The sequence below is a fragment of the Cuculus canorus genome, chromosome 3 (assembly GCF_017976375.1).
Source record: "Cuculus canorus isolate bCucCan1 chromosome 3, bCucCan1.pri, whole genome shotgun sequence".
Lineage (NCBI taxonomy): Eukaryota > Metazoa > Chordata > Aves > Cuculiformes > Cuculidae > Cuculus > Cuculus canorus.
Genome location: NC_071403.1, coordinates 105455090 through 105468622, shown reverse-complemented (window position 1 = coordinate 105468622; position 13533 = coordinate 105455090). Strand labels below are relative to the sequence as shown.

The window sequence follows — 13533 nt, the reverse complement described above, 5'->3', positions numbered from 1 at the left end:
ATTCCATATAACAAATAAAATACTGGAGTAGTGTGAATTTTTTTTTTCAACTAGCCTCTATTTTTCCATAATACACAGAAAACTTCAGCCATCACAAAAACATGCTTTTAAAAGAAGAGGATAGTTAGTTCTTCTTTAACAAATGGTAGTTGGTAGGGACAATTATTTTCATTCTCCTTTTCCTACATTTTTCCGTGTAGTAAAACTTGGAAAACTGTGTATTCAGTGTTATTTAGATTGGGAACTTTCCAGTCTTTGCTAGGGTTTAAGTGAAAATTATTAAAAAGAGTTAGTCCTCTACTCATTTTATCCTTGACTATTTGAATCTCCTTGGGAGGACTCATAGGTTGCATGTCAGTTTGAGACACTCATGCAAATATGCTACAGCAGGGCACATAAGAGGAAAAGAGAACACTGAGAATGAACTCTACCCAGAAGCGATCTCCAAACTCATGAAAGGGTTTCGTGTAGGACATTTGGTGAGGAACAGAATTGCATGGCATACTCTGCCATTTACATTTCAGGACTGATAGAAAGAGTTCTGACCCTGCAGTTTTGCTCTTAAGAGACACAGCTTTTCCTCCCCAACTGGGCCCACAGTTGTGCACCTGAAATTACATTTGAATTCTGTGATTGCTTCTTAGATGTGTTTGCTACCGTTTGCAATGGAAAAAAAAGGCAGAACCCACTGGAACCTTGCTGATAATTTGCTATTCTGTATGCAGGAGAACCTTTCAAATTCCCATTTAGCTAATCTGTATAATTGACAATTCTCACATAAAACCCAGCAGTCTCACCCTACTTCTCAGCAAATATTTTTAAAGCTGGTTTCGTGGGCCATTTCCTGCCAATTAGACTTCAGTTCTAGTACAAAATATGTGACATTTTTTGTTACAGTTTGACTTAACTATTAAAGAACAAAAGAAGTTACCCTGTAGAATGCATCATCCTTTAAATTAATCACATGTTCACTTAATGGCTTGCGTGTATGTAAATTTCAGTGGTGTGCTGTGGGCTTCAAAATCGCTAGCAAGATTTGCTTTATTCAGTTTATGATCATGATTTAAGGCTGCAGAGGAGACTGGTGTGGAGCGAAAAAAAAATGGAGTTTATTGTGGTGAGAAGTCAGGTGTCTGCTGGCCATCCTCACTCAGATAGCTCTAGGCAGTTACATTTTTGCTGCTGTGTGAAAAGACAAAAGCAATAGAGACCTAGTGCTTGCTGTAATCTAGCTGTGAATTGCTATGATTACTTTTCCATGTAAATCAAGTGCCTGTCTCAAAGGTGTTAATTAATTCTTTTAGGCAGAATTTATTTTTATAAGCTGTAACTTTTCTGTCCTATTCTGTCATATTTTTTTTTCATGGTTTTAACTGGACTTGAATCAGGATTGATGTTCTCAAAATACATACTGTGACTGCTATCTGATTTCATTAATTAAGTCAGTTATTTTTATGGATGTAGCTTAATGAGCGCTTAGCAAGGTACTGCCCATTCTCTTCTCAAAGTTCCTGTGTTCTGGTATACTGAAGGATCTGGAGAGGTGCAGGTGTTTCAGGGTACACTTTACTATCTGTAAAGAAGGGCATGGTGCCCGAATAATTAGGCAACTTCTTTGAAGTGGGTGAGCTCTTATGCTGGACTTAGTGAGTGGAATAGTTCAAAAGGGTATCACTGAGCCTCTGGACTGGAATTTTTCCCGTCTGGAAGGAGGGGAAAGGAGGAACAGATATATTTGTAAGGAGTTAGTAGCTTCCAATGTAAAGATATTTCATAAACAATAAATTAAATAGATGTACATGGTTAAAAATGGTAGAGGTAGTCACGTGCTTTTGCGTAACAGCTCACTCCAAAATTAACAGCTGTGGAAAACAACAGGCGCTGAGCGTAACATTCTGATGCCTGCATCCAGAATCCTCTCATATTTATGGAAGAGCCACACCAGTATGCTGTAGATTTCTCTCAGACTTACCTTAGACTTGTCCTTTTTCAGTCAATGACTCATCTTATGACTCTAAGCAAGTTGCCTAACTTTTTCATACCTTGGCGTGCTATCTCTAAAGGGAAAAAAATGTTAATCTGCCCTGGGGAAATGACTCATGTATTGTTGTTTTTGTTGTCATTAACACTTTTAACGTTTTTAGTGTGAATCATAAATCTTTAGATAAAATTATTAGAATTTCCTAACCTTATACTACAGTAAATTTATAACAAAGCATCCCTCCTTTTCTGACAGTAATGGGACGCATTTGGCCATGTCTCTGTGTGTGGGTATGGATTTAGATGGCCAGGCTGCAGTTGTGTCTGGGTTCTGTGAGAGCCATTACAGTTCCCATGCCTCTTCATATCCCAAGGCATGAAATCAAATTGTACCAACCAACAGATCCAGTTAGAACATTCTCCGCTTAGATTGGAAAGAGGCGTACAAAACCAGCTATCTCACAGGTATGCGAGGCTGTTGTTACAGCCTTCCAGCAGCCAGGTCAGGCCACAGAGCCAGCAGATAGGCTTCCAAGGGGACTTCCTTAGTAGGGGAATTGTTATTGTATCACCCTCCACCTGCAGCTGCAATAGGGGTTGTGCCTTGTGCAGGAGCATCCTCAGTCCCTCAGAGCTGGAGAGACCTTGTTGGACTGCTAATGAGTCTCCCAATCAGCACGTGAGAATGTGTGCATTAACAGTGGCTGAAGGTGACCGAAGCTGTGAACCCTGCACACATAGTTAGGCTCTTGTCCTGTGATACATATACTTATCTCACACATCAGAGGGCATAGACTAATGTTTTTATCTGGGTTTATGACCAGCAGAGTTATGCAAAAAAGATAATAAAGCAGCAGCTTTGGAAGTGCAGCTGCTAAGTCCAAGTGTGCTGCAGTATAATGGATTCTGCACCTTGGCTTTCCTTGCACCAGTGCCTGGTGAACTTTAGCAAGCTAATTTTTGTGGCTTACTCTAAGCAACCAGGGGGCTTCTTAATGGATTTCTGGTCTCTAGAAAGAGTCGTCTTTTCTTTGACATCCAAGTAAAACTGAATTCTTACTGTTAATCTTATGTCCAGCCGTCTCTTGTAGGACCAGCTGGGAGTACAGTCATCTGCAACAGGGAACTTAGCACATTTCTTCAGCGGGCTTCTGTATCTTCCTGTTTTCCTTGCAGGTAGTTGAAATTAGCTTTGGAAGAATACAAGATCCGCTGTCTCCAAAGACTAGAGAGGTTGTCCACTCCCTGCGGCAGGTGGAATACTAATAGCCATAGTCTGTTTTCAAGTGTTCTGCAGCAGACTGTGATTAACACAGCTTGTCTGGTCCCTTTTAACAATAACCTCCCAGTCCTCTTGAAATGTAATGGCTTCTTTAAAGGAGAGAATGTTCTCATTAGCCTTTAACATTAACAAACCTAAACATTATTCTTGGCCCCAAGTCTGAGAAGCAGGTCATTTCAAGTAGTACTCAGAAAAGGTGCTGCAGTGCACATGCTGCTGTGGTACAGCTCCAGGAGAGGTGGTCTTTATGCAGTCCAGATGCCTCTTTTTCCTCTTTATTCTACTTTTCATGACTCAGAGCTTGAATTCAGTTTTGAGAGGAGAGAGGGAATTTCTGTGCCATTGGTAAAGCTTGTTAACTCTTTCCACCTCTTGTTGCAGGAAGGGCTACAATGGGAATCCTAGAGGTTGCTGGTGATGATACTGCTTGTATTACCAAGAGAAATGTCTGATCTAGGCACTGTTTCTACCCATCGTTTCCCTTTTAAAATCATGCCAGTACTCCTCCTTTCTGTTTAGAAAATACAGTCATGCTGCTTGGCTAAGGAAAATGTACTTGAAATATTTCAGATTTATGACCAAACTTTACCTTCATTTGGCATTTTTGTAAGATCACTTTTGACCCAGAGAGCAAAGCATGTTGGTACTGAAGAAAAATAGTTTTAATAGTTTTAAGCTTTTTGGATAACTGGAGTGATTTCTTATCTGAAGCATGTGTGATTATATTTCCAGGCAGTAATAATCACATGCTTTGTTTATACAGAGCATTTTAGAATGCTACAAGCCAGTTTTAATAAGAGTTCTAGTCTTCCAGCTCCTGTTGCTATATTATTTTAAGCTTTACTTTTAACTACAATGTCCACTTTGTTTGTCTTCGCTTGTACTTTATATCTGACAATTTAGCCTCTTGACTGACCCAATACTTTACCAAATATGGCCACTCACAGCAAAGTAGGGCTGGTAATATGATCTAAGATTGGCTAAATGCCTGGTAAGCACAGTCAGTGAATCTCACCAGGTAGACCTAATTTAAAGGCACTTTTAAAGAAAAATTATTGGGATAACTATTCCATGTACTCGCAGCAGGGCTGGAGTGGGCTGCTTGCTGTCTCAGTAACATGCTGAAGTTTACCCTAGGAAGAAAATATTACAATGAACATGCCACAAACAAGAAATGTAAAAAGAGCCAGTGTAGCAGAGAACAGTGAGCTAATGGAAAAACGTCTGCTCCCCCTAGTTATGTACAGCAGGGACTTCTTTTTTTTCCCCTTCACAGAATGCTTGCAATTTATTTATTTTATTCTGCATAGGCCAGTTCCTGGGAAAAAACTGTATTGGAGGAAATGGGCTTTGTTCCACGAGAACGTGTCATCAGGGCCAGTGGGCTGAAATCTTCAACCCCAGCTGACCTGCGGTACAGCCACACAGCAGGCATGCCGGCAGCAGCCAAGGGCACAGCCAGTCCTGCTGCCCCTCAGCTCAGCCAGCACAGCTTATAGTTGCATAGCTTGCACATGAGTATTTAAATGCTTTTCCTTCCCAAAGCCTTTAGCGATCCTAAGCCCTCTCAAGTTATTAGCTCTGATATTAAAGGTGTTTATCAGGTTTGGGACACATCTTTACTGACATTGCTGGAATAGCTGGGATCAGATACTATCCTGTGATGCAGTACTGGTTATTTGAAGCAATTCTAGTGTTTTTCTTTCTTTGCTTTTTTTTTTTTTTTTAAAAAGTGCTTTCAAATTTTAGAATTTTAAATTTAGAACTTCCCCAACCGCTACTTAGGTTCTTGAGCTCTGAAGGCGCTGCTGATTTTTGTGGCTTTTTACAGTGACACAAAGCAGTACGAAAAGTTGGAGCCTGGCAAGGGTGGGAGCAGGAGGGAATCGCTGCTTCTCTGTTGAAAAGCACAATCACTCTTGACGCTGCTTTGAAACACTTAGGAAAAGGGGAATGGAGTCAGTGTTCAAGGTGATGGCAAGCAACTCAGACTAGCACTGTGATGCAGACATGACTGGATTACAGTGTTGTTACTTCTCTGATGGACTCCCTAACAGAGCTCAGTGAAATAATTTATCTTGAAGTCAAAAAAATGAGCCTGACTGTAGGACACCCAGCTTTGTCAATGTTCTGGGAAGTGTTCTCGGTCTGTGTCTTTGCTACTGGTCTTTGGAGAGTGAGTAGATTATATACTTCTGGCAGTTGTCACTTGATTAAGGATCTTTGCTGTAGATGATCTTAAATGTTAGCAGGAACAGCTGGAAGAACTAAGAGCTTATAGTGATAATCTGAGTGGAGATGCATGCTGCTCTCAGAGACTGAGCCCAGCATTAAGACTGCTCTATCGGTGGAAGTCCAGGTGCAGGTCAAGGAGGCCAACAAAGGCCTCAAAGGAGGCCCTAGTCACAAGAGGAGATGACGGTTGTTTGGAAGAAAAGAGTAGGCTGGACAGTACTGCAAGAAAGCACGGATGGGAAGCATAAGGTGGATGTGAAAAAGAGATGAATCATGCTAGGCTGGACCATGGAGTCAGCTGGATAGCTGCTTTTGGTCTCAGTGGTTGTGGGCTCAAGATTCAGTCAGCAAATGAAAGAAAACAGTGCACAATTCGTCCCCTCTTTGCCCATCCATGCAGTGCACCGTCTTGTACCTACAGGTAAAAATGCTGAATTTTTTCCTAATAATTACTCTCAGAGTTTGTAGCATTACTCCAGAGACGCTCATAGGAGGTGGTACATCCAGGATGATGGATCAGTAGCATTCAGAGAGTCTTTGGTGGTACAGAACGTGAATTTGTTTTTAAGTTTTTATGAAGGTGATGTTAGAGAGAGAGCAAGGGAGCTTGCAGACATGACTTTTAGTTTCAAAGCTACAAAGAAACAGTCAGTACCCAGGAAGATGTAGTCCAACAACTGGGCGTTCATAAATGGTTTCCCTGAAGCATTGAACTTTCACAGCATAAGAATTCCAGATGTTCTGTACCTGTGTAAGCCTGGGGAGATACCCCATGCTTCAGAGTGGAATTGGATGCCACATCTCTCTGTAACAAAAGTTCCTTGCTAATTTAGTCAGCATGGCTAGGTGTTGTAAGGAGATATGCTGAATAATCCAGTGCTGCTAACCCAGGTAACACAAAGGGAGGTGTTTCGGTACTTTCAGTACTGTTGAGGAGGCAGCAGTATTACCATGATAAATTTAATGAATCCTTGTTTTGGGGGTTTGATTTCTGCCTCTAGCTGTGTTTTTATTGCATGTTGTGTAAGCTATCTTGTTAATCTGTAAATAATATGAGTATGTAATAGAAGAGAAAAATGAGTTTACAGTAAACACATTTTAATGCAGGCCTAAATGATTTCCCTTAATGTCTATTTTTAGCTGGGAGGGTACACTCCTTTCTTTTTGTAACCCAAAGGCACCTATCTCATTCTTTTTTAATGCAAATTAGACCTCCCACACCATTAAATCATTTTTTATTGACTATTGAGCCTGAAAAGAAATGGACTGAAGTTTAATATGCTACATTACCATACCATAAAATACAATTTGTAGATCTTATTTAGATTCTGTGTTGCTGCACTTCCTCTAAATAATTGTTATTACTGAAGAAGATTTACAGGCACCGTCGAAAGAATAAGTGGTTTCCATTTTGTATGCATTGAAACACTGGCTTTGCATGATTTCACATCTAAACCCCCTTGCGATTCTTTTCCAAAACGCCACAAGTCACATTACGCCGTTAGTTGCTAATAGAGCTTTTAATATGGCAGTATCCAGAACTTCTGCTGACTTCTAACAAGGCCAGGATTTCATCCCTTCTTTTGTGCTCCTGAATTTATTTTAACTTTGCAAACAAAGTGTTTATCTTCAGGTTGTGAATCGTCACTTTGCACATCCCCATCCTCATTATTGCCGCATGCTCAATGTCAGCTGCTGTGCAGCACTTGGCAGGAAAATGCTCTGTTCCTTGGGAAGTGCAAGTAAAATACTGTCCTCCCACGAATTTTTTAATCAGGCTGTGCACATACTCAGCTTGACAAGGTACATGACCTTGCTTTCTGTTATTATAGATAGCTGCAGCCTCATGGAGCCAAGGGAAGGGACGCATGATGAGATTTTATAATGATTAACTAGAAAGAAATGTATATGATTCATTCTTAAAGAGTATAGCTCTTACCAAGGAGCTAATGTTTTGCTTATGTTGACAGCCTTGGAAGAGAATGACATTTATCTGTAGTACAGCCTAGGGATGGTCAAGAAATATTCAAGCATTTTCTCGATGATGTCTCGCCTTTCTACTAGAAGGACTATTTCAGAAGTTGAGGAGTGTTCAGCCATGCTGTCATTTCAGTCCACAATCGTTTTCAGTGTGCCAACAGATGTGCTATTTGTGGTCGCAGTCTTATGTCAGATAGGCCAAGAGTCAAAGCCATGGTCCAGCAGGACTGCCTTTGAAGTGTTCTCCTGCTCACCTCTACACAGTAAGCTCTATGTCAGCGTGCCAGATCCCTGCAGTCATCTGGGTTTCCCAGCATTTTGAAATTGACAGATATTCTAAGCTATTTAAGATGAATTTTCAGACTAATTTCCTCCCTTACAGTGATGTCCCGAGAATATTCACTACCTTTAAAAGTTGGGGCATTTAAGGTTGTGTCTAATTTCAGAATTATTTATCTAAATCTGAAGCCTGAATTAGTTGTTTCGGATTGGATTCTTGAACAGTCAGTACTTACTGTAGTACCACATGAGTTAAAAAAAAAGAAGAGAGACTTCGAGGTTTTGCAGTGATAACAAACAAGTTATGAACCAAAGAGCAATGGCTGCTTTATGAAGAGAGAGAATTATTTTATATACATACATACATGCATACATATCTATCTATATATATCTCTCTCTAAAAACAGTTTCCCTTTTCGGTTACTTAGGGCAGTGAAAATTGAATATCACTTCTGCAGCCTTTTGCAAGGATTTAATGCATTAAAGAATTAAAGAGACTGTTTCAGTTGGAAGGGACCTACAACAATCATCCAGTCCAACGTAATAGTCATCTAGTCCAACGATCTAGTCCAAATCCTGAGAAATGTTGAAATTGAACTATCAGATATGTTATGAAATCAGTGTTTAACATGAGAAATTATTTGATTAACAAATAGGTCAAGCACATTAGTATGCCTGTTACATTTTTTTTTCTAGGAAAACCACCAGAATGAATGGCTGAACAGTCTTTTCCAAGAGCTCTTTTTGTCTTTTTCTGTAGATTACGTGTAAGGAAGTAAATGTGTGAATACACTGTATAAATAAGTTTCTGTGATTAAAGCCTTTTGATTTTAATAGTCTCTGAAAAGTTAAGAGATAGCTATCTCATAAACTAGACAGATAATCAGAGATAAATACATTTAATTGTTTTTAAAATGTGGAAATACTCTTTTAAATAAGTTATCCAATGTCCAGTTCAGTCAGATGTATCTTATTACTCTGACATGTTTAAAGTTCTCAGTAGACAGTGATGACTTATTCTGTCCTTTTTTTTCCCCAGATTATTTGGAAATACATATGATGGCTCCAAGTGGCTACCATCCCTACTTCCTTAGCACTCAGTTTAGCACTGTTTACATTCTCACATTCCTGTTTGAGGAATCTTAAGGCCGCCCTCTGTTGGGACAATACCTGAAGATGTCCATGAACATCTGTATAGAGCCCTTAGCATTAAAAAAATACCCATTCAGTGAATCCACTTGTGATAGTAAGCACTAACCATAGTAGTAAGCACTGTGCAGAATCATGGCCTCATATTTTAATAAGCTTAAGGGATAATAATATGTAATTAACATGAAGAAAAGTGTTTGACTTATTTCAACTAATGGCAGGGTGTTTTGTGGTTTTTGGGTTTTTTTTAGCTGAACTCTTCATGGAACAACAGCATCTCAAAGAAGCAGGCTTTTGTATCCAGGAGGCAGCTAGTCTTTTCCCCACATCTCATGCTGTACTGTACATGCGTGGGAGGCTTGCAGAGATGAAAGGCAATTTGGAGGAGGCTAAGCAATTGTATGATGAAGCACTCACAGTGAATCCAGCTGGAGTGGAAATTATGCACAGCCTGGTGAGTTTGCAGGGGCTCAGCTCCATTATAGTATTTATGCTCCTGATTAACTGTAATAAGAGGGGAGAGGGCTCATGCTTGCTCTGGATGCCATTGTCTTCCTAATCCTGAGAGCAAGTGACTGTTCCAAGAATAAATTGGGTAGCTTGAACCTCTATTTTAAGACTGGATTGAATGTTTTAAACTAATTAGGACTTGTGTCAAAAGTAAATATTTTAATTGACAAAGGCTGGTAGTTTTGGAAGTCAGTTCAGTGCTTTGTCTTTGCTGCTTTTCCTACTAACTGTTGTGCATTTTAAATAAGCAGTACATTGATGTTTGAAAGGTTTGAACTAAATAACTATAGAATATGCATATGTGTGGGATTTGTAAACCTTGGGCTGGAATCTTGTGTCTACTCAAATCAAGGTAAACTATGAGTTTACGATAAAATCAATCTGTTATTATTTAAGCTGCTCCAGCTTTGGTTAGGGGCAGTGATTGCGCATTTGTGGGTTTTTTTGGTAAGAATCCTATCCAGCAAGTATTTTTTCTGTTGTACTATCCCCGAAATAAATTTATTTACAGACACAAGGCCTAGATGATGATGATAGTAATAATAATAATTGGAGCTTTGTGGAAGACCAAAACTCACTTCTCTTATGAAATCACAACAGATAATCATATTTCATGAATGATGTGGCATATTAACTGTAGCCCTAGTAGGCCTCTCTGGGATTTTAGAAATCTTTCTTGACTAATTAAATTTTTACAGGAATTCTATATCCACGTGACCATTTTGTGTCTTTGCTAGCAGATATATATTTCCTGGCATAAATTGGGTCCTGATGAGGTTTGCAGGCAACTCCAAAACTGAGAGGGTGTCAGTGCGCAAGAGGACAAACGTAAAATGGAGTTATAATTGAGAGAAAATAGTAGAACATACAGACAAGAGATGATGTATTTGGTAATAATGATTGCTCAGTGCAAAACCAGGAAATTAATAGCTGGTGCATATGTCAGGAGAAGGTTAAAAAACAGCTATGTGCATATTAGGCTGATATGGAGCAGTAATATTACTTTGTTGCCATTATCCAGTCTTTACAAAGCCAGTTGGCAGAATCTGGCAAGATAGATGACGTACTTTGCTCAGTTAGAGTCATGATTTCAGACAAGTCACTGATAAAAGAGTAGCCATCAAATTAGATGCCAACGTGATACTAATAGTTGACAGTTTTGTAGTATTTTATGGGCAGGACCACATACTGTGTCTTCCCATTTCAGTTGTCTGCAGTTTTCTGAAACTATAGTCATTTGGAATAAAAATTTCTGAGATGCACATCTGCTCTGGCCCAGTTTACTTTAGAAAATGTCACCAAACATGGCTTGAAGTGTTTCTGAAAATGAGGCTAATGAAGAGACCTTAATGGGCTTCCACGACATCTTCACTGTGCTTTACTTGTCTCTACGTTTTGTTAGGGATGGATGGTCTTTGTAACATATTAACATGGTGCTTTTTACCATCCCTAAGAAAAATCCTTCCTAGGTTATCCACCTCGTAGCCTTTAAAAAACACTGTGTATTTGTGAAGCCCCTAAGAAGTCTGTGAATGCTCATTCCACTCAAGCCCCCATAATATCTGTCATCTCTTAGTCAAGAGATGGGAGTAAAATTTAGGAAAGGTGGAAAAGACAGTGAGATGCAGAATTTGGGGGTAGAGACTTAGTCCATAATCCAGAAGGGAAGATAAACTGAATATCAAAGTGAGAGAAATAAGGATAGATGGCAAATAAGATACAATAAGGGAGGTACCACTGGAGAGGTAAGAAAAATTAGTCTGGGTTAAGGAACCAGGCCAAGACACATGGGTTGATGAGGGGTGAGCATGTTGGAAAGGATGAATTAAAGGAGTTGGTGTTATGAGAGACAAAGGAGCATGAACCTGTTAGGATACTTATACTCCACAGCCTTCAGTCTCCTTAAAATTTTTAATCTTCTCATCCTGCTGCCAGCAACTATCAGTGAAAATCGCTTGCTTAAGTGTGTGCTTCATCTTCTCAAGCTTGGCCATTCTGGCAGCCTGTGGTTTACACCTGTTAGATAAGATAGCAGTGATCTGGTTCTATCCATGCTGATATGAATCATGGCAGTAGTTATAGGATGCCACACAATGGCATTCCTTTTTATGCTTTTCCAAAAGCTAGGAAATTGCACACAACAAGTTAGAAGCATCTGATGAGCGCTATAGAAAAGCTTGTAAAGAAATTAATCATTCTGCCTTCAGAACAGAGCTGGAATAATGTGCAGTAAACAAGGCTTTTAGGGCTATGCATCAAATAAAAAGGGCAAAAATAAAATATTGAATCGCTGCTAGCTAAGTGTTTTTGTCCTGTGTACTGAATGAGACAGTGTCCCCATGAAGAATTTAAGACTCTGTTTATGCAGTTGAGGGTATAATGTAGCAAATGGTAAATTCTGCATCTCCTCAAGGCCATCAGAGGAAGAGTGGATGCCTTTCTGAAATGTATATGTTAGCCAAGTACTAGCTGTACTGTTATTAAAAATACAAGTTCTTGAGCACAGTATGTTCAGTCCCCTACTGGAGGGAAATCCATGTCTTTGATTATGCAAGAGCCCAAACTAGATTATCGGCTAGTTCCAAGTGGCTTGAGTCTATGCAAGATACATATACAGGCAGCTGAAATTAAATTCACACACTGACTAGTGTTTCAGTGCTAGTCTCCCCAGACATTTGACTACATAGTTTTCCCACTGTAGTAATAGTGTTGTAGATGTATAATAATTTAAGGAAAGAGGATCTGGTTATGAGAATTACTGTTTGACTTAGTGCAATTGCCATCCAGCTGACCTAGTCCACTTTAAGGGAAAACTACTGCAGACAGTGCGGATCTTCCCTGGTGTATCAGCATCAATTAGCAAAGTAGTCATGTCTCTTCCCCTGGGCTCTCAGAACTGGGTTGTCAAAGCTATATTTGGAAAATTCCAACCTGAAGAGCGGTGCTGGCTTTAAATGAAGGGCACAGTTCTAGCAATGAATGAGTCCATTGGCTGTCAATAACTTCACTTTTACACAGGGTAGAGTCACCACTACAATAAACACAAGTTCTTTCTCTGCCTAGCTGGAATGGCTGTGTTTTACAATAACTGAAGGGTGTTTACAGTAGCTGTCAAATCAGTGTGCTTTCCGTACAAAGCATGCTGCTGCATAGAAGTGCAGCACCGTACAGCAGGACTGCAGTGCTGAGTTCATCTGATAAGGTGGGTAGCACGCTTTGTTTCATCATGGGGGCTGCTGGCACATGGTATCCAACACTGCAGTTAGGAAATCGCAGGCACACTGAAAATACCACGTAGTTATGCTACTTCTTGCTAGCATTTGCAGTTTGTAAGTGGTGCCACAGGATCCTTAAGCCTGTATTAGGAATCCACCAGTGGTGTTTACAAAGTAAATATTACTGGCTAATACCTAATCTGAGGAAGCACATTTGTTGAGGAGTTCTGTTTTGTTTGGAAAAATCACATAGAAGCAGTTTTGGAAGCTATTGTGATCTATTTATGTATGAAAATACTCCGGGTGAAGTGTGGTATTACTAGTTTGGTTGAACAACTTACAGCTGTCAGAAGCAATTGGTTTGGCCCTTAGAAACTGTACATACTGTAAGACCATAGCTTTCTTCAGGAAATACAACTTGCTAGAGTTTTTTTTCCCACATTTCTCCTCATTCTGCCTCACTCATTTCTCTCTTCCCTCCCTTTACTAGAACAGCCCTGTTCTTTTTTTTCCTCCTTCTCTTTTGTAGGCTTCTTCTGGGGCCTACTTGCAAAAATCACAGAGCACTTCTGCGTCCTGAGGGGGGCTGATAGAGTTTCCACAGAGATGTCTTCACTGATCCAGAAACAAGAGCTTAGCTCATATCCCTTGTCTTACATTGTGACTAGCCAGCCATGCCAGATTCCATCTCTGACAGGACATTTCTAAACAAAATAACTGCAGCTTACTTCTTTCAGTGTGTGCCAAATTTGGTTATATAACATCATGATATGCACAGCTTTAGGATGGTGATAACAAATTGGCATGTGCCCAACCAAGTCAGAAAATATAGCATAAGCTGGAGCAGGTGACACCTCCTTGTAAAGCGATACACAAATCCACCTACCTGTATGTCAGTAGAGA

At 39.8% G+C, this 13533-nt stretch overlaps 1 protein-coding gene across 6 annotated transcripts in view; it reads left to right on the top strand.

The window, feature by feature from the left end:
* Nucleotides 1-13533, top strand: part of TTC7A (tetratricopeptide repeat domain 7A) — a 175536-nt gene that overhangs the window by 124367 nt on the left and 37636 nt on the right. For 5 of the 6 annotated variants that reach the window (XM_054064061.1, XM_054064060.1, XM_054064062.1 and 2 more), the window contains one exon: nt 9157-9359. The exons of the other annotated variant lie outside the window; for it this stretch is intronic. In XM_054064061.1, coding sequence (XP_053920036.1) covers nt 9157-9359 — 203 coding nt within the window. The remainder of the gene's footprint in view (nt 1-9156; nt 9360-13533) is intronic. 6 annotated transcript variants of the gene reach the window in all.